Genomic DNA, 22572 nt, shown 5'->3' on the forward strand with positions numbered 1-22572 from the left:
TATTCCTAAATAATGGATATTTAATTTAATGGGCTTCTTAATCCGTAATCAATAAATATGCCTTATAATAATATCCGTTTCAAATTTGTACCGAAATGAAAATGAAACAAAGATACTCGAAAATAAAGATAATGCCTTTGAAAATTAATTTTTAGTATACTAATGAAATATAAATTATTATATTTTTTCAGTCCAATAGTGTTCTATTTATGAAATTCTAAGACATGCAAAATCTACAAATCAATTACTATAAGTGAGCAAAGTGGTAAATAAATATTATATAAGAAAATGAATTAAGAGACGAGAATAAGCCGAATTTCGTTTAAGTCTTATATTACAAATAACTTGCAAATTGAAGAAACTTCAGATATGCCCTACGAATGTAGTTAAAAGTTAAAAGCTGAATAAATGTGAAGTGAATACTGGCGGGGCAATTTAACGCCTTTCTTCTTTATTGCTAGCACTACCCTTTCTAATTCGCCTTTGAATTTCACTATTTAAACAACTAGTAACTTTATAGAGTTAATATTTCTTCAATTTTGTTTTTGCTCAGTTATCTTAGAAACATTGAGATACACCATTTTAAACCTTCAAACCCGAATTAAATCACCATAATAGTAGACACAATTGTCACTGGAGTATAAAATTAAATAGATCAACTTGGTTGGGTAAAGAGCTTTTGCTTGTACAGCCTGACACGTTTCGACCCATTAACTTGATCATCCCGCTCACTAATTGCTCTGAATAATCTGAACAAAGCCATGAGATCTTAGGTGATCCATGTACTGTAAGAGAATGATACTTTACTAATCTTGTTTGATTAAAGCACGTAGAACGTAAGTTACGTTTTAGATTAATTATGAAAAAAAACAATGTCTATTCTAAGGTAGTTAAAATAATAAGCTTTGTTAAGGAGATCCTCTCACACAACCTCATTTACGTTATTCGTGCTGCATTTTGATGTTAGAGTAAATGTTTAAGAATATATCGAATAACGAACTTCTTTCTTTCCTTATACAAATCTAAATAATTAAATCTTGTTACGTATTATCTCGAACGAGTCTCCTTCCTATTATGTCACGTATGGTTTTTTTTTTTTTTTTTTAATTTCACTCAAAGCTACACGAGGACAATCTACGGTAGCCCTCCCTAATATAGCAGTTAATTAACTGAAGTTAATCGGTTTGTAATGATTGAAATCTATAAACCTCCCTGGTCATGTATTTGCACTTTCTCAATTAATAATCGTTAATCACATTTATAGTTTCCGAGGCTTACAGCAAACCAACAACATTAAGCTGTATCTCCGCATGATGCGATGGCTATCTTTTATAATCATCAGGCGATGTTCTCGAAAGTTGGCAACAATGTATAACACATATTGTTGATTCTTACACTCGAGAATCTTCCACAAATTTTGTAAATAGGAGAGAACTTCGCAAAACACTAAACAGCATATGTTGCATGCATTTCTAAATATATAATTAACTAAAACAAACATCAATATCAAAATAAATACACATTAGTAAATCCGTTACAGGCTTAGCAGCAATACAACAGACAATATTATAATAGCTTTCATAGCTATATCAATGCATGAAAAGATATATTTGAGTTAAGAATTGTTTGTTTTCGTCAGTACTTAACTGTTTGCCCCCCGCTAGTACAGCGATAAGTCGACGGACTTTCAACGCTAAAATCACTGTTCGATTCCCCTCGGTAGGCTCAGCAGATAATCCGATGTGGCTTTGCTATAAAAAAAAACACATACACACACACTTAACCGTTTTCTCTATTTACAGTCTTAATTGACTTCCTGATTACGTGAAGAGAAGGAAGACTGTAATGAAAAAACTAAATATGGTGAATGACTCTCACGAATAATTGAAACACACTGCAGTCTATGACACAGAAAACCATTCTAATTTCAATTGATTAACTAAATATATTTGGAAACTTGCACATGTCTTAGTGTATTTAGAGCATTTAAGACTTTTCACAGCAGAAGAATAATTTTCGTCTATTAGGTATTCAAATGACATTGGATTAACATTTATAAATATTCAAGAGATTATAATGTATGGAGAAACTAAACTTTCGCACGTAGCTGACGACATGGATATTTTTTTACTTTTCTCGTTTTGCTACAGTAAAGTTCTATGTATCTATCACATAATTGATTGCAATATTGCTAAATAGATAGCATTTTGCTCTACGCTTCTCTAATTTAAAAGATGTATTCAATGCCCTACTTTCTTAATGGAATCGCAAAATTCTCATGTGCTACAACTAGAATGATTCGAGTACATTATTACTAGGTAAACAAACTGTGTTATTTAGACTGACACTATTTCATACTTTATGTCATTTTGAGTTGTTTGTTTTTAAGTACAAAACTTCATGAAGAGCTATCTGTGCTCTGCCAACCGCTGGGAAGCGTAAATTTGAGGTCAGTCGTATTTATCTTTATTACTGGAAGAATCACGATCCAGAAATTAATCATTCATCTAAAACCAGAAAATAGCATCACGTTTATTTCAAAGCAAAATTAATTACTCACGTAGGATAAGCATCTAAAATCAAGTTATTTAAATAATCATAAGGAAAGGTCACTGTAATAAATTAACGAGCTGATAAAATATTTTATATATTTAGAAGAGTTAAATATTTTCTGCTTTGCAGAAAATAGCAGAGTAAAACGACGAAAACATGAAATAAAAAGGTTCATATGACACACATAAAACGTAGTTTCTGTCAATAACTTGTCTTTCAATATAAATTCTTAAAATTTCTTATGATTTTTTTTTCATCTAATAAAACGACTTGCTTAATAAAATTGTATTTTATATATATATATATATATATATATATATATATATATATATATGTAATGTCTTTACAACATTTATAATTATATGAATAAGTTCATTAACAATATAATATATATATAAAGTAGTAAAGATAAATGAATCTGGTCGTAGTACATACACACACATAATTTCTTTGCAACATTTATATTCCATTGAATGTTTTCTTTAACATTCTAAATTGTAACATATATCTATGTATTTATATAGTACTACTAATGATAAATTAATTTATTTTTCAAGAATTTTTCCGTTTTGAAAGGGTTATATAATTTCTCTAGATATTTTTCATAGAATAATAATTACAGTTTCAATCATAATATAATTCAATACGTAATAAAAGCATCAAATTTAACTATAGAAATACATTTCAAAATAATTATTGTTATATAAATGTTCCCCTTTTTCTTCTTTTCAAACTGTTTTATGTATCTACACATTTCTTTGTTTATGTTTCCTTAAATCAACTTCGAAAACCATTATTCGTCCTTCTATTCTTTCTTACCCCTCAATACATTCAACTTCTTGTATATTTCCTTGCAAAATTTCATACTTCTAGATGTGTCTCTTCATCATTCTCATAACTTCTAAGATTTCCTTTTTTTGTTCCTCCATTTCATTTATTCTCTTCGAATATTAGCCTATCTTAATCTTGTCCAATGTTTAATTTATATATCTTTCTTATATTTCTTCCAAATATTGCATCTGGCCCTTTTTTTTTCCATCTTATTATAATACGCACAACAGGATCAGCTCGTGTCAATTTCTTTTCTATATTCTTTTCTACATTTTTCAGATCTTTTTTATATCTGTTTATTTTTATTAAATTTTCTTTTCACTTCCAATCCCAGTTTCGACTTCTTATTAGTTTACATTCATTTTACTATCTTCAGAACATCTGTATTGCTTCATTCTCGTTATATTCAAAACATATGCTCAACTTATTTACCTTTAATAATTTTTTTTCATTTTCAGTACTCTTATTTACCATCTCCACATATTACGTTGTATTTCCATCAGTTTTTCAGTACCCACTTACTATATTTTCTGTGCAACCTCTCAGCTATCTCTTCCTTTTTCCACGTTATTGTTTCTACTTCATACATTATCATTTATTATTATTTTCTTTTCATACTCTTGTAACACTTTTGAATTACAATCATTCCTGTTATATTTGCTTATTTAATGTATGCTTGCTTCAGATACAATATATCAGGTACTTTTGGTTTATAACAACTTTTTTTTTCCATTTTGGAATGCAAGATATTCTACTTATGCAACTAATATTACTTTATGATCAAAGAAGTCCATCTTCATAGATCATAAATAGGAAAACAATCCATTAATAAGCCTCCGAGTCTCTTCATCAACCATTGTTCTTTCAAAATAATTATATTATTTATAAGTAAAAGTGAAATAATCGGGCATTATTGGTTTCTTTCTATGCCACAACTCATTTGGTTCTTTTTTCTTCACTTTACTACATCTTTTGTTTCTGTGCAGGTCTTTTATCACATTTCGAATCCTTACTGTAATTAAAGATGTCTACATCTTCTAAAACTACTTACTTTGTTCACTCTGGAAAATGTCGACTTCAATTTTGTTATGAATTCGTGTGACTTTCCTCTTTTGTTTTGTACTTTATTTTTTGGTGTATTTAGGATAAAGACACTATTCAAGATACACATTCTTTTCTTAAATCAACGAAAGGTTTTGCATTTTTCCACATTTTTTTTTCTTACTGAAACATTCTTCCATTTTACCAGTAAAACTTCACAAAAAACATTCAGAAGTGTGTGACTCTTCAATGGTTTCTGGCACCTTCTTTTTCTTTCTTGTGGTTTTAATACATTTCTCGTCCTCTCCATTTTGTTTGTTTGGAATTACACACAAAGCAACACAATGGGCTAACTATTCTCTGCCCACCGTGAATATTGAAACCAAATTTCTTGCTATGTGAGCTCACAGACATACCGCTGTGCCACTGGGGCACTTTTCCCATTTTTTTCAGTATGTTACATTATTCTATTCTGCTTACCTTTTCATTTATTCCATTTTCTTCTGCGGCTACCTTATAAAATTCATTCAGTTCTTTATACTTGGATAGGCTTTCGAGTTTTATAATGTCTCTTAATAATTGTATCTTGTTTCTGTGTTATTATTTAAGTTATTAATTCATCTTTTTATCCTCAATATTCTGTTCCATTCAACACTTTCCTAAATGTGTTTTTGAATCTATTTTAACTTTTTATCAAATTTGTTCAGCTTCACCCTAGATATTTTATCAATCAACTATTTCTTATTTTGTCCTATATCCTGCAATCTTTTTTCTCTCTTTTATCAAGTAACGTATGAAGATATATTATAACTATCACGTATCTATTTCTGATTCCTTCCAGTGTCTACCTACACTCCTCTCTGTTTACGTTCTTTATCAAACTGATTTTGGTCATTTCCTCTATTCTTTCGATTTTTTATCCTTGTCTGATTTGAAGCCTTTCCCATTTCTTTATCTATGGTCTTCGATTTCTTACTTAATTCTCTAGTGATTACTGCATCAAATTAGCTTCTTTCAACATCTTACTATAACATTCTTCCTTTCTATATTTATTCTCATAACTTGAGTTTTCTTTTCGCTTGTAGTTTCTAAAATAATTGTCAGTTGATCGGATTTGATTCTCTTTTTTGACATCATCCCGTATGCTAAACGCTCCTTTCATTTTACAATTGCATAATCCACTACTAACTACTGTCTCCTATATGTAAATATATATGTATGTGTGTGGTTGTGTGTTAAGTTACAATGGTTATCTCCCTATGTTCTTCCACTAATGATTATCAATCCATTTAACTTATAATATCCCTTCTTTAATTGTTTTTCTATTCTTTCACAGTTTTACTTGATTAGAAATCTTAAGTTCTCAGATTTGAAACGTAATGTTATCAGACATGTTTCTGACTTTATAAGTTACGTTCCATTCAAATATCATCCTTATCTCCACCAGTCATACTTCTTTAGCGCTTAACGTTTCTCCTCTCACACTGCTCACTTTATTAAATATTCCAACTGTGAATACTATTTATTCACCAAGTTAGCAAAAAAAGATCACCATATCCTTATTCTCAGCATACTGTCAGAGTTTCGTATTGTTACAAGATGTTCCTTTTATGTTCCTACAATACTTTTCATATCATATTGTCCTTCATGGGATATTGTTTTCGTGTTTTCTTCTTTTTCAACCCCTTCATTAGTGACAAAAACTAGGCCTGGCATGGCCAAGCGGGTTAAGGCATGCGACTCGTAATCTGATGGTCGCAGGTTCGCATCCCCATCGCGCCAAATATGCTCGCCCTCCCAGCCGTGGGGGGCGTTACAATGTTACAGTCAACCCACTATTCGTTAGTAAAAGAGTAGCCCAAGAGTTGGCGGTGGGTGGTGATGACTAGCTGCCTTCCTCTAGTCTTACACTACTAAATTATGGACGGCTAGCACAGATAGCCCACGAGTAGCTTTGTACGAAATTCAAACAAACAGACAAAAACTAATTTTCTCTCCTCTTTTAAATTTTGAAACATCATGCCTCATTATCCAATAATACATCTTTTTTTTTTATCTCGATCAAATTATTACCACTCAGGACTTAGTTTATTCATTTCCTCATGTATACTTAACTCTTGTCCTTTCTTACTTAAAATAATTTGTAACTCACCTCCGTTATTACCTCGAAAACATTTTACATTAACTTCCATACAAGCTTTTGATCTTTTTCTCTCCTTCCGGCCCGGCATGACCAGGTGGATTAAGGCGTTCAACTCGTAATCTGAGGGTCGTGAGTTCGAATCCCCGTCGCACCAAACATACTCGCCCTCCTAGCTGTGGGGGCGTTATAAATGTGTTGGTCAATCCCACTATTCGTTGGTAAAAGAGTAGCCCAAGAGTTGGCGGTGGGTGGTGATGACTAGCTGCCTTCCCTCTAGTCTTACACTGCTAAATCAGGGACGGAGAGCGCAGATAGCCTTCAAGTAGCTTTTCGCGAAAATTCAAAAACTAACAAACTCTCCCTCCATGTCAAATGCAATAAATCTTAACAGGTTTTCTATGTTTTGTGTATGCTATTGCTATACCTATTCATTTAATCTCCAGCTCACATTTTTCTTTATCAACTGTTTTTCTCTCTCCCACACATTATATGTTTTCATTCGTAATAAAACCAAACTGTGTGTGCATTAAATTGATGCACTTTTAACTTAACTGTTAAATGTTATATACTTTACAGAAGTTTCTTTTTCTCTCTGCTTTACTATCTCAATCCTGTGCTTCAATCTAACTTCTCTAATTTTTCCCGAACTTCATGATTCTCCCCTTTATTATCTTGAATAACTCCCAATGTCTCTTCCAGTTTTCCCGACCTTTTTCAATATTACTTGTTTTAATCTTGTCCGTTTCCCCTCTTCATGTCTTGCTAAAGGTAAAGGTAGTATATTTGTACTTCTCTTGTAGCAATTTTTTCTTAATTTAATCTTCTTATCTGAACCTAATAATCTGTCTCTCCTTCTTGTTTATCTGTCATTATTATTGTACATTTCTAGCTGTCTTTCATATTTTTATCTCCGTAATATATCTCGTCTTTTATACCTTAGTAATTATTTTTCTCGCTGTAGTTTATCTTCTATTTTCTATAATTTTCGTCTTCTATTACAACATATCTTCTCTCTCTTCTGTAGCGTATTTTCTTTCTTCTATATGGTGTAAATCTTACTTCTGTAATAACTTTTCTCGTCACTTTTATCTCCCCTAGTCGTCATGTTTTCTTTACCCTCGCTGTAGTCACTTGTCCTTACTTAATGCTGGTATGACCTATTCCAATTTCCTGGCTGTTTATGGACTTAATTGTTATTCACCGTCTTTATTATGTTCTATAATTCATGTCAACACAATTTCTGTTTTTATATTATTTTTAAAACCTTAACGGTTTGCACGGAACACCAAATAATCGTGTATGTCGCTGTCTTGTGTTACACAACAGTCTTCAGGTTAACAAAGTAGCAAGACAGTACAAACGTAGTACATCACATTATTTAAACTTTTTATTCCTTTTGAGAAGTTGCAAGAATACCGACAGTTTCTTAATGTTCGTTTGTTGCTAAGTTCGAAGCTACACAATGGACTATCTGTGCTGTGCTTACTACTGGTATCAAAACTCGATTTTATGCGATATAAACCATTAGACTGTAACACATTAATTCGACTAAATGACAACCTATGAACATGACTGCAATAACAACACTAGCTTTGACACATGGTGATGATTGAGAAGAGCGGTCCTGATTATGAAAATTGGATCAATCATAATAGTAATTCCAGTGAAACTGCGAAAACAAAATTATAACGCAAGTTCATGAGAACCGTTGAATTCTAAACAACAAAAGATATATGTTAAGTGAAATGATGCATTAACTAAAAAGGATTATATCACTAAATAGTAATATATTTTAAGCATACGTTAATGATATAAATTTCAAAATTAATTTTACGTTTATATTTAAAAAAATAATTCTATTCTAGAGGCAATATTTATGTACATCTGCAATAAAATTTTCACATTAGTGTATAGATTGTTTGTTTTTGAAATTCGAGCAAAGCTGCACTAGGGCTATATGTGCTAACCGCCCCTAATTTAGTAATGTAAGATTAGAAGGGAGGCAACTATTCATCACCTGAGCAGATAGCCTTTGTGGCTTTGCTAAAAGAAAAACACAAACACACACTACTCATCACCACCCATCGTCAACTCTTGGGCTACACTTTTACCAACAAATAATGGAATTGACCGTCACATTATAACGCGCCCATGACTGTAAGAGCGAGCATGTTTGGTGTGACGGGGATTCGATTTTGTTTGTTTGTTTTTGAATTTCGCACAAAGCTACTCGAGGGCTATCTGTGCTAGCCGTCCCTAATTTAGCAGTATAAGACTAGAGGGAAGGCAGCTAGTCATCACCATCCACCACCAACTCTTGGGCTACTCTTTTACCAACGAATAGTGGGATTGACCGTCACATTATAACGCCCCCACTGCTGAAAAGGCGAGTATGTTTGGTTGGATGGGGAAACAAATCCGCGACCCTCAGATTACGAGTCGCACGCCTTAACACGCTTGGCCATGCCGGGCCCACTGCACTGTAAAGAAATCTTTTGTGCTTTATCCCGAGTAAATAATTAGCTACCAAATACGTAATTTTCACTACTTAAATTTCGACTTACTTTTATACATAAGGTATCATTTAACCTAAAATTGTAAATAATTATATTATTATATGATTAATTATTGGTTTGGAATCAGAAAAAAAAATTGTGGAAATTTGTGTCATATACAAGGAGCAGATTTTTCTATCTCTCTCTTTCTGTAAGTAAAGTAATTCATAGATTTTCTTAGTTCTTAGTTTTCCGTTAACATTTTTTAATTTACTTAATTTTAAATTTACTTCAGATTTTATTTTTATTGAATTATGAATTATGGTAATTTTATAGCTTAAGTCATCCAAATGTTATGTTCTTTTGCCGTAATTTAATTATACACCCTCGCTTAAGCCATTTCCATATATACATAATGGTCAGAGGCTCTAATAATTCTTAAACCTCGCATTCTTCTATTCATATAATACCGCTTAAGACACAGTTTAATGTTACTTGGTTTTGGAACGGAAACTTAAAACCAGCTCCGTCTCTGTTTCATATTATGGTTTTAGTGCTTTGTTGTTGTTTTTTATGGCGTAATCATATTTGTCTTTCCATTTTACGCTCTGTATGATCTTTGCGGTGTTTTTCTTCCTTTCCTTTTTGTACTATTTTTTTTCTGTTATTCGTTTTTACTTATTATTTTCTCTCTTTTTTGTTAATTATTTTTCGCCCAGTTCATTCGAGTTTACAAACTCCATAATTTTCTTTCTTATTAGTTGCTTTCTCTAGCTTCTGCAATTGTTTCAATCATTTTATGAGTTCCTATATGTCATATTTTTATGAATATATATTTTACAACTCTGATTTATATTTCAACTTATTTTATTTTGTTCCTCGCACTCTCATTTACCCCTTGCATCTTTTCGTTAATTTCTTAGTTTCACGTGATAATTGTAACTAAAACCTCAATTTTTTAAGTATTTAAATAGGATTTTAGTCTTCGTTATATAAATGATATTTTTATATTAAAATAGTCTCATTAATATTGAAATAGATCTGATGTGCACAGGAAACTGTGTTTATTGTTATAATTTACAGCACAGTAACAATAAAAACATGATTCAATATCAAGTATTACCTACAGATATATTATTCTACATTATTAATTTGACAGACAAGTTTTTGGAAATTTCAAATATATATATATAGATACAGTATTTGTTTACGGTAGTGCTGTATGTCTCGTGAGATATCAAAAATAAGGGTCTTAAAACAAGGATTCTAAGCCGTTCTGTTACGACGTTAATCCTCACATACGCTTAGACAGCTGGGAATATCCTGTTATTTCACAGTCGATGAAAGTTTATCGATTCTAAAGCAAAATTTGTTTACTTAGAGATTTGAACACGATTTCATTTCTGAAACACACCAGTCTTATAACAAGTACGCTAAAGAGTCATACGTTTTTTTAAAGTTAATACTAACATATATTAATTAGTTATTTAAAATGTTTTATGAAAATATTCTTAACATAAATAAAGCCAAACTCTTCAGTCTTGTTTCAGCAAGTTGGTTCTAAAGTTGTATCTTGTTCTTGTAAAGTTCTAATAAAAATCACTGAAATAACACTGGTGTCTTCTATACACTCGGCCCGGCACACTCAGGTGGTTAAGACTCGTAATATGAGTGTCGCGGGTTTGAATCCCCGTCGCACCAAACATACTCGCCTTTTCAGCAGTGGGGGCGTTATAATGTGACGGTCAATCCCACTATTCGTTGGTAAAAGAGTAGCCCAAAAGTTGGCAGTGGATGGTGATGACTAGCTACCTTCCCTCTAGTCTTATACTGCTAAATTAGGGACAGTTAGTGCAGATAGCCCTCGAGTAGCTTTGTGCGAAATTTAAAAAAAAAATACAGTGCAGTGATGTATTTATCATAATACCATCGTATGGAAACAAACGGAATCAGGAAAAAGTGAAGATGTCTTCATTTAAAAAAAAAATGAATATATATAATTAACTCAAGGTGAAACGGCATCATTATAGTAATTTATAACTACTTCAAATATCCTGGGTCCTTTTTACTGATATTTAATCTTAGAATTTACAACTGTAGGATTGGAATATCGCAGAATAATACACTTGTTACATAATTTACGATATATAGTATATTATACTTATGCAGTCAATCATATTAATGTGATTTATAAACGCAAAACTACTGAAGCAGTTGAAGTTTCTTAAGAAATGTTTCTTCTTTTTGTCCGTGTGTTGATAACACGTTTGTACTTGTAGGTAGCTCAGTAGTAAGTTTGAAAATTCGTAACAGTAAAAATTGGATTTCGATAACCAAGTGAGCATAGCACAGAAACGCGTTTTTATTTTTGTTCATATATTATAAATAAATAAATAGATATTTTTACCTAAACACTTTTAATGAAAACCTTTTTAAAAAAAAATTAGGTCCTGCAAGCAGTATTAAGTGGTTTTAATTAAAGAGTTTTATTTCCAAATTCGCCTTCCAGTGGCACAGTGGCATGTCTGCGGACTCACACCGCTAAAATCCGGGTTTCGATGGCCGCGGTGGGCAGAGTACAGATAGCTCATTTTGTAGTTTTGTGCTTAATTCAAAGTAAACAATTTCAACTTTTTTCTAGGATTGTGAATCCAAGCAGCACTTAATTTATAGTGTTTGGTTTTTAGGGGTGGTGGTGGTGGTGGAATGACAAAAGTATATTTTTCTTCTTCCCAAATAATTTCAATACTTTTTCACACTACATTCCAGGAAGTCACAAAACAGGCAAGTAATATTATTTACACATAGAAACAATTAACTTCTTAATATTCTTAACGTTCAACCTTGTTTGTAAAATTAAAAATGATAATTTATTTCGAAGTTAATGATAAACTGCAGACGAACTTACCAAATATTATGTATCATTATGTTTTCATCTTAAAATTGTAATATCAACAACTTCAATGTGTATATATACACGTGTATATAAAATTCAATTTTTCTCTATATTTTTGACAGTATTCACAAATATTTATACAGACTTGACCAAAAATGCTTGCATGTTGTTAAGAAAAAATGGAGAAGTTTAGAAACACGATAAGCTTTCTTGGCCAGATAATATTTCTCTGAGAGTTTTGAAGTAAATTATTGATTGTATGTGTGAGCTACTTACCACTGCTTTTGTAAGTCTTCGAATAGTGGGTAAATAGCAAAGGATCGGAAGTTAAATAATGTAATTCCTCTTTTCAGAAAAAGTGATAAAATTATCCCAGTTATTATAAACTCGTATTTCTTACATCCATTGTGGGAAAAGTTTTGGAAATTCTATTAAAATATACTTTGGAAAGTCATTTAACAAAGTTTACAATTTTATTGGAAAGTCAAGGTGGTTTCAGTAAGGGAGAATCATACTTTACAAATCTTTTGACATTCTCTGAAAATGTTACTTCTGATGCAGATGAGGGTAAGGATGTGGTTTAGGTTTGGTATGTTTGGATTTACAGGAAACTTGTGCAACATGAAAGGCTCGTAAAAATGATCTGATAGTTGTTAGTTAGAAAGTTAGTAAGTTGAAGATTAACTGGATTGAAAAAGTAAAGGGTTGTTAGAAATTAATTTCAGTCAAATTAGATTACTGTCACAAGTATGGAACCTCAGAACTTAGAATTAAGATATTTCTTTTTTGATTTACATCAGTGACACAGATGAAAAAATGGCCAAAATTACTTAAATTTGTTGATGATATTAAGGACTTAGGTATTTTGGTTGTGAAGAAGATGCTGTTACTTTTTTATTTAGATCATTTAGTGAGTAGGGCAAATAGATGGCAAATGGGTTTTAATTATAATAAATGCAAGATAATGCATGTATATTACCATAATTTGAATGGCAATAATCTTTAGAATGTCAAGAAAGAAAGGGTTTCTAGTTTAATGGCTGATCAGTCTCTTAAGGCATCCAAGCAGTGTGCTGTTGCTAATGGTTGGACAAATGGAATTTTAGCTTTTGTCTAAAGAATTTGTAAACAAACGTTTAAGGAGAGTTAGTTCATATTTAAAGTATTTTGTTTAGCCTTAAACCTTTTATCTTCGAAAGAACATTAAATTGTTGGAAAGAGTTAAGTAGAGGACTATTCGTATTTGCTTTCCAGGAATTAAGCTCTTATATATACCGCAGGACTACTAGAGACATTCCTGTAATACTTTAATTCATTTAAAGACGGCAAGTATAATTAATTCTCTATGATCAATTACATCATGGTTAATTTTACTTTTAAACTTCTACTGTAAAGATATCAACAAAACTGAGGGATGCACAATTTTGGTATATATATATACATCTAAATGTTTAGTCATATAATTAGAAAAAACACACTATATCTTTAATATCTGAAATCCATTTTTATCAAATAAAAAACTATATCTTACTCTCGAAATATTCTTTCTTTACTATTTATCCTCGTAATGACCCCTAATGGTAATCAACATACATATTGTACTTATCCACAACTGGTGAACAATGGAGTGAATGCATTTAATGTTATTAGTCAAAAATACTGCACAGACGTTTTTAATAAATATACAACATTGAGAAATATATCTTGAGTCATGCCAGGTTATTTGCAATCTGAGGGTCGCGGGTAAGAATCCCCGTCACACTAAATACGCTCATCGTTTCACCCGTGGGGCCATTATAATGTTACAATCAATTCCACTATTCGTTGATTAAAGAGTATTCCAAGTGTTGGCAGTGGGTGGCGATGACTAGCTGCCTTCCTCTAGCTTTACATTATTAAATTAGGGACAGCTAGCGCAGATAACCCTAGTGTAGGTTTGCGCAAGTTCCGAAAACAAACACAAAAAAAAATGGACAAATATTTCAAACACACATATGTTCTATTTAAGTGTCAAAACGTAAGTCCAAAATACAGACTATTCTAAATAATGTTACGAAGCCTGAAAAATAAACTGACTTAAATATTAATTGTAATTTTATATTGAAGACATATAAATTCACATACATAGAAGCTCAAACTATACTGAACCAGAAAAATATAAGTGTTACAACAACGAACAATTAAAATATCAATTCCAAACATTTAACGACAAAAACCTTTATGAAAACAGCATTGCCTACTTCGATCCTAAGTGTACCAGCATTGACCCTTTACCAAAGAATGTTTATATACAATTTAAGTGTTAAAATTAGGGCTACTTTTAAGTCAAAACTGCAGTCATCCCTGTGATAATTTTACGTTTATTGGATTATTAGCTTTTGTTAGTAGTATACAAGGTGAAAGTAACTATACTATGAAAAATTATTATACGTATTTGTATTTTGTTGATTACATAATAGCTCAGAATACATTCTGACAGAAATCCAATGATACATTCCAGTATTTGCCTGGAAATCCCAGAAATGTATTTGAAGTGGAAGCAATATACTGAGTGATTTTGTTAATAAGTAACAACTACACAAGATATTTCGTCAGAAAATTTGTTAATGGAAACTGACTAAAACGAATGAAATGCTACAGTTAACACGTAAACGTAGTTTCTGGATGATAGACATATCTACAGGTTTAGGTCTGGCTAAACAGATAAACTTAGAACAAGCTAATGCAATTATTACTGTCAATATTGGATCTCTTCTTTCTTTTCGTGGTTGTTAGGCTTATTACGTGTTGAAAATAACCGGTTTCGCAATCAGTGATGACGAGAAAACCCACTTTTAGAGAAAAATATATGTGTAAAAATTTTCTCAACCCAAACTAGCCGTTTTTACATATATAACCGGTTTCGTGTACATGGATATGTGCACTATCTAATAAAATTTATATTAATGAGAATCCGGTTTATGATAAATACACATGAAATAAAGGGAAACTATTGGTTACGTATTCACTCTGCTAGCAGTGGTTTTAATCCTAAGAGTAAAGTTTTAACAAGGTTTATCCTTAAAAGGTATCTATCTCACTGTGACTCTCTGAAACACTTTGATGTGGCTGAGCACAAGAGCTTTTAAATGGTATTCAGGCAAGTTACTCGACGCAGGAAATTTAGATAATTGCTCGTCGATAAATAAAATAATTCACGTGTGGTGCAAGAGCTCCATTATGTTTATTTTTCACAGACCTCTTCTTATCCCTTCTTTAAAAAGTGGTTCACCCTAATTAACGAGAAATCTATGAAATTGAAACGACATTTTTCACGAAAATGAACACCGGCTTACAGTACAAATGTTCGTCAACATATTATGTAAAAAAATCTAAGGATATTAGCATATGAATGAGTCAAGGCTCTTACACTGGCATGCAACCATTAACAGAAAATTGAAACTACATAAAAAACAAAATACAAATTTTGCGTACAATGTTTCTCATATATGTATATATAAAAAAAATCCCAAAAAGCTTCTAATAGAGAGAAGTTTATCATGAAAGGTTCTAGCAATATTTTATTATTTTGGACAGAAAAATTATCTCAAGAGTTTCGTATTTTTAAAAGGCTTTAAAATGTTTACATATTTAATTTACAGAAGTAATTTTTGATCAGGAATACTTCTTCACATATTACGTTAAACTTTGTGTTACCAGTAAAATGTGAGATCAAACTTTCATGACTAGCATTCAATTTGCCTACAGTAATGATGTTCACAAAATACGTTTCATCGTCATCAACAATACTCAGAGCATAATTCTACAAGGAAGGATTACACATTTTATAAAAGATGGTGGTCCAAGTCTGTAAACAATTTTATTTTTGTGCTAAATCACTTTCATGAAATATAGCCGTATATATTTTTTGTGGATTTACAGAAAGAAAACATCCGTAGAAAACGTAGTTTTAGATTTCTCATAGAGACCGTTTTTCATGAGAAAACTGTAATTAATTCATAATTCTAGTACGTTAAAATAAACACAACAAAAACAAAGCTGAGGTCACAGTGATAACTGCTTTCCTCAAGCGAAGTGTTAACTGGCTCTGTATTTCATTACTCTAACTGTGGCGATAACCATATGCTTCGTAATTTGTTTGATGTGTAAATATATTGATAATTTCAAATAATGTTTTAATGTAAGAATACAATTCCTCTTGGAAGGCTCAAAATGATTTTATGCAGAAGCGTCATTTTACAAAAGGTTTGGGATGTAAAGTAGGCTGACTTCGCATAGAACCTCCTATCCCTCCATCCATTTGAGCTTGAGATCCTATCTTATGGAATCTGTGTACATTTTGTATATCTAGAAATAGTTCACAAAAAAACCCATTTGGATCCTCTTCTCGAGCTTTGGATGGGGCGACCACTCCTATCAGACCCCCTTTCTAATGTCGTCCCTAATTTTATGAACTAAAATCTGGTCCAAACTGTTGAATGAATGTAATTTAATCGGTGCACATGATAAACTATGTAGCATAATATATTTCTTTTCCTTCTGAAAGCGTTATCCATAGAATGAGACAACACTTCAGTGTTTTGTTTTGCATCGGTTTGTGAGTTTCTTTATTTATACATGTATTATTCGTGTATGGTATTAAAACAAATCCTTGAAAAGCACATTTGTCCTCATACATTATCTTTAAACATTGACTGAAAAGTTGGATGTACAATACTGTGTCTGTCAAATAAGTGTCACTGATGGTAGAAAATGATGCACAAAATATCCTAAATAAATATATTGTGTTGTTCTCCTCCTAAGATTTGTCTATTTTCACGTTTTTCATTATAAATTATTACAGTCATTTGGATATACATACCTATTATGTAACACACAAATTTACTCAAACAACACTGCCTCTAGTAATACAACATTAATATGGTTAGGAAGAGTAATCTCGTTAGTTAAAGATTGTTTGTTTGTTTTGAATTTCTAGCAAAACTATATGATAGCTATCTGCTCTAGTTGTCCTTAATTTAGCAGTGTAAGGCTAGAAGAAAAGCAGCTAGTTATCTTCACCACCACCAACTTCTGGGCTACACTTTTACCAACAAGTAATAGGATTGACCGTTACTTTATAACGCCCTAACCATCTGGCTATGCTGGGCATTCATTAGTTAAAGAAACTGAAAGATTAGACCTTCGTATCATGATATTTGCACTGCTACTTATGTGTACTAGAATATTTCATTAATTCGTTTATAAAGAAAAAAGAACAAATTTCTACCTCCGAAAGCGCTTATGTAACGAATCAAACATCAATGTTGTTTATTGTTGAAAAATCCGATTACACTTGAAGGTGTAGTTTTGAGCTTAGCGAGACAAATTCGTTATTGCTCAGTACGATTAGGTCGTTTATTTTAGGTGTGGCTACGATATTGAACAAATAAATCTTTTCCTATCGTATTTTCAGATGTTGAAAAAAAATGCCTAAGTGAGAATAACCTAAAGCAAAGCTATTGCCTCCGTTACGTTTTTTAGTTGTCTTTGTTGTTATCGATCTTGGTGAACAAATTAAATTAAGTTGTACTCATAATCGTATTGTTCAGCTAATTTGGATTTACTACTTTCACCAACACATATATTGTTTTTATTATAACGGAAATCCTATGATGAACTGGTCATCTGTATCCTCATTTTTGTGGTAGAAGTGTACTTCCTGAGCATGAACATGACCCATTGTGGAAATGATGTCTTAATAACAACGTAAACAGCTCTAAATCTAATGTACTTATGTTTTGATGGAACAGTTATGTAAAAAATAACTTGACTTTGATATACAAAAATACTTGAAATTAATGGGAATAGATTTGGTACTTTTTGATTAAATATGTGTTCTCAACCAAATGTAAGCTTAGGATGCGTGTGTCGTCATGATGTAGATAAAACGAACACAAAATTCAATAATCGTTGCACAAGGGCTATTTGCGCGAAATTCAAACCAATATTTCTACGAGTAGTCCAAAAGTTGGCGGCGAGTGGTGATAGCTAGTTGCTTTTTCTTTAGGACTGCTCATTTACCAAAGAATAGTAAAATTGACCTTCATTTTATAACGCCCTCCTCATGTTTTTTGGATCACGGTTTCAAATTCTCATATTGCGAATCGAGCACCCCAAACACCTGGCTATGCCAGCTCCCATAATAGAATGTAGGTATAACTACATAATGTTTTTAAGCCATGTTTCAAACATGACAAGAAACACTTTTCATTATTAGTATCTGAATTTGGCTGATTTAGTTAGCTTTCATATGATCATTGAGAAAGGAAAATATTCGGCAATCGTGTTATTTTACTTGCTATCTTCAGTAAATTCTAAGTTACCACCAATATTTAGTCTAGCTATTGCCAGCCACTTGTTTTTTGTCATTACAAACAGTATCAGTTCTCGCCACTAGAGGAATCTAACTTAAGTGTTCCACACGTCTTTTTATGGCTCTAACATAATAAATGGTAGCTACAACCCGTATAAGAAATCATATTATATTATCTTAATTATTATTCACTAGTTGCGTATTGTTATCACAAGATATTTCACATTTAACCTTTTGTATTTCGCATAACTCTTTTTATAAAGAAAACAAGCAAAATAATTTACCAAAAACACATTTGATAGATTAACTACAATAAAATTATCCTTGGCTGTAAATAAAAAAAACAACAAATATTTAACTCATGTTGTTAGGAGAACATAAAGAAACAACCTATATAATAACAGCATGAGAAGAAACTTGAAGTACATAATAATTAAGTAGAAATATTTCGTGTTAACAAAGAGTCCATATAAAAATCATCTACTATATAAAATAAATCATACTATTTATACTTCTATAAATATAAAATGTTTATGGAAATATTAAATATTTTTGTTGCTGATTAAAAAATAATTTTGTCTTTCTTCGTTAATGTACTCCCAGGTCAAGTGTATTATACATATAGAATAAGTAAAAACGGACATTCGAAAGTCATATACTTATTCGAAAAATACGAAAATATTCAAACTAGTTCAGAAAATCAAAATATGTGAATCATTTTTAGATAATTTTACAGCTTGTGGATCCTAATCTTTATTTTGGAAAAAAAATGTTATTTAATATTTTTGATCCACATTTAAAGCATAAGAATAAAATAACAAATATACATAAAAAGAAACAATAACTGATTTAACCGAATATTCCAAAGTAGAGATTAACTGTTATCTACGACATAAGTTCCATATCGACTTTTAGCAAAAGAGCATTAAGCCTTTCTATTACACTAAGAAAATGGTTATTTTATTACTAATTTATTCATAACTTACTCTAATTACCACATAACAGCCAAATTTTCTGTTGCAATTTATTAGATACTTATTGAAAATACAAAATTATTGACACCTATTAAACTGTTCACTTATCAAATGCCACTTAACTGCTGTGCTTATTATTTAACTGTTTGCAACTACGCTACACTCTAAATCGTTATAATTTCTTAAATACTGATTTATACCAGTTACACTGACATTACATTAAAAATCTACTAACCAGTAACGTTAACTTGATGTCTCCTTACTTACCTATCGGAAACTCGTCTTTTACACCATCAACAAGGTGAGGTAAAAGACACACACTTAACAAGAACCATGAGAATGTCATAATGACAAACGAAACAAAATCAACTTTACGTTATCTAAGCCTAAACAGGATGAAGCTCTAGAATGCCTCTTTAACAGTTAATATTTAACCAGTTGTCAGAGTAGAGCGCGAACAGCGTGTGTAGTATTCCTCGGCGATGGCCGAGCAGGCCACGAGTGCTGTGAACAGATGGACCGCGAACGCGGACAAATTAGGGCTCGAATACGCATGCGTGATGGAGGAACATCAAAAAGTCAATTCGTATCGGTTCTTTCGTGGAAATGGTAGGAGGGTTCATCTTTGATTTATGAAACTAATAAATAATTTCTTAAACTTAAATATGAAGTAAAGTTATTTCTGTAAACAAAATGTTCACAAAGAGTTCGAGGTAAATAGGTCAGTCACTTCCTGCCATTCCTATGCATAATTTCAGGGTTAGCGTAAGCTTGGTTCTTGGCTTTGTTTACCTTTTTGAGAGTAAGTGAAGAAGTCTTCTGCTCCAGAACGCAGGTAGACTGAGGCGCACGCATCAGGTGGGGCGTGAGACTGCATTCATCTGAGTTGCTCCCGCCTTCTTCTATGTCTTAAACCTTTTTGGGGTTTGGTTGACTTAACTATAATTAACAATAATTAAATACAGTTCATTTAGGTAAATTATTTAGTCATCATATTTTATAGGAGCCTTGCATGACCCTTAAAACCTTGAGCAATTAAAAACATAGTACGTAAATATTTTTAATTTCAAAAGCTTCACGTAACTTGACACGCCCTGTTTATTGAAACTTCATATAATAATGCAGAGGATACTATAAATATTTAATTCTAGATTAACATATAAACTTCCGCAGTAATTAATTAGGTTGACAACAGTACTTTCTAACATTATCAGTTGGTTGGCATTTTGTACTTTTCATGATTAGAAATTTCTTATTGTAAATCGCAACAGCCACGGGTCTGTAAAAGTTTAATAACGTTAACGCAGCATTAGATTTGTAGGACAATCGGTATTGAAATTGTATATTAAAAGACCTACTATTAGTTTAAGCTTCTTAATAATGTATTAAGTTCTCAATGTTTTACTGCAATGGCCAAATTAATGAGAGAAAAATATTCAGCATCTCCTATGAAAAGTCTAGTGGCAGGCTTGTTTGAAATTTCGTGCAAAGCTACGCGAGAGCTATCTACTCTAGCCATCCCCAATTTAGCAGTGTGAGACTAGAGGGAGGGGAACTAGTCATGATCACCCACCGCCAACTCTTGAGCTACTCTTTTAATAACAAATAATGGAAGTGACCGTAACATTATAACGCCCCCACGACTGAAAGGTGAGCATGTTTGGTGTGACGGGGATTCGAACCCTTAACCCTTAGGATTACGAGTCGAGTCCCTTAACCACCTGACCATGCCGAGCCTGACTAGGGGGCAGGCTCTACGCAATTTAATTATATAGTTTTATAATTCATAATGCTTATTTTTAGGTGCACATATATTTTAGATATTCCAATAATGGAGTTTTTACATTTTTTTTGTTCAAACAGAGAAAAGCAACACGCCACAAAAATCTTCGTTTAATACTGTTAAAACTTAAAGTTCTTCAAAAGTAAAAAAATAACATAAGAGTTTTTCAGTTCCTGCGAAAACATTTCATATTAGTTTTGTAATTCAAAGGAAACAGTGGTCGTTATTAGAATCGATAGGATTTGATGTAAACAAACAGGAACTACGATATCAACTGTGGTTGTTCCTTAGTTATTGGAGAATACACCGGCTAATTAAGGCATGTTTAATGTTTTATTCAAATGGGTTGAAAAAGTTAGGTGATTTGGCTTTATGCCAAATAAACAAACTTTTTGTATTGTTGTGTTACGCAACACAAATGAATTTAGAAAGACTATAAAAAGCTCAGAAATTACATTTTTGTGATTGTAATCTTTATAACACTACAAGCAACATTTTGTATGTAGTAGTTAATTAGGGATCTAAAACGTATTAAGATAATACGTGTTTCAGTTTAAATACTTGTACTGATATACCAGTTGTGTGATAAAAAGAACTGTTGACTTTTTTGAGCAACAAAATATTGTTTGGGGTAAAAATTATTTATTTATAATGTTACGTTCGATCAAGTACTGAAACTTAATATCTTACTTGTAGCTTGACCTCCCAATGAACTCCAGAGAGAGTTCAAAGGTACAAAAATATGAAAATTTCCACTATGTGAACCAAATGTTTCTATCACCATTTCTCACTTAAGTTATCTTAAGACAAATTCTGAGCTGTGGAAATCTTCGTTTTTCTACCATTTCAATTTCGAAAAGGAAACAGAGAAACCGTTTTAAAAAACGAATTTAAACTTATTTTTTTACATACATATATTTTTTTAGCTATAGAAATACTACTTAAGAATCCATTTTGTAACAGAACAATAAAGAAGGCCAAATGATCATTTGGGTAGTAACTGACATAACAGAAGTTCAAATTCTACATTTGTCAGTGTGAAACCCATAATCTCTTGTGGTATAATGCATTACAAAAACACTAAAAGATAAAGAAATATTTTGAAGGGTGCTGTATGGTTTTATGTTCTTGCTTACAAGTTTTATAATTCAGAATAGAATTAATCTTTCACTTTAGTTTAAGATAAAGTAAATAAAAAACAAAGTTATTATATGTATTTTTTGTACTGATAATGTTTATGTTTTTAAATAACATTCTTTCTTTTGCGTATCTTAGATTATGTTTCGACAAAATAAAAAAGTCAATAAGCGCGCTAGCTGACTATGACCGCTCTCAGTGTTAGCAGCTACTCTCTTTGATGAATCTGGTAAGCTAATGAGCATCCAAATACTTCTGCGCGTACTATATTCTGTTTAGCGCTGGTAGTAAAAGATATTAATTATCTGGTTTAGATTATCAATTTAGCTCGTATTACCAGTCGCTGTTGTCACAAAAGACGCAA

At 31.7% G+C, this 22572-nt stretch overlaps 1 protein-coding gene across 3 annotated transcripts in view; it reads right to left on the reverse strand.

Moving 5' to 3' along the window:
• Positions 1-19792, reverse strand: part of LOC143237974 (glutamate receptor 1-like) — a 135677-nt gene extending 115885 nt beyond the window's left edge. The window contains exons 1-2 of one of the 3 annotated variants that reach the window (XM_076477797.1): positions 19556-19787; positions 1648-1751 (exon numbers count right to left, since the gene is read on the reverse strand). Coding sequence is in view for 2 of the 3 variants with exons in the window: in XM_076477794.1 (XP_076333909.1) it covers positions 19556-19634 (79 nt within the window). In the remaining variant the exon portion in view is untranslated. Of the gene's footprint in view, positions 1-1647; positions 1752-19555 lie in introns of all 3 variants that reach the window. The other 2 variants (XM_076477794.1, XM_076477795.1) reach the window with 2 other exon arrangements.
• Between the last annotated feature and the right edge of the window lie 2780 nt (positions 19793-22572).

The sequence above is a fragment of the Tachypleus tridentatus genome, chromosome 13 (assembly GCF_004210375.1).
Source record: "Tachypleus tridentatus isolate NWPU-2018 chromosome 13, ASM421037v1, whole genome shotgun sequence".
NCBI lineage: Eukaryota > Metazoa > Arthropoda > Merostomata > Xiphosura > Limulidae > Tachypleus > Tachypleus tridentatus.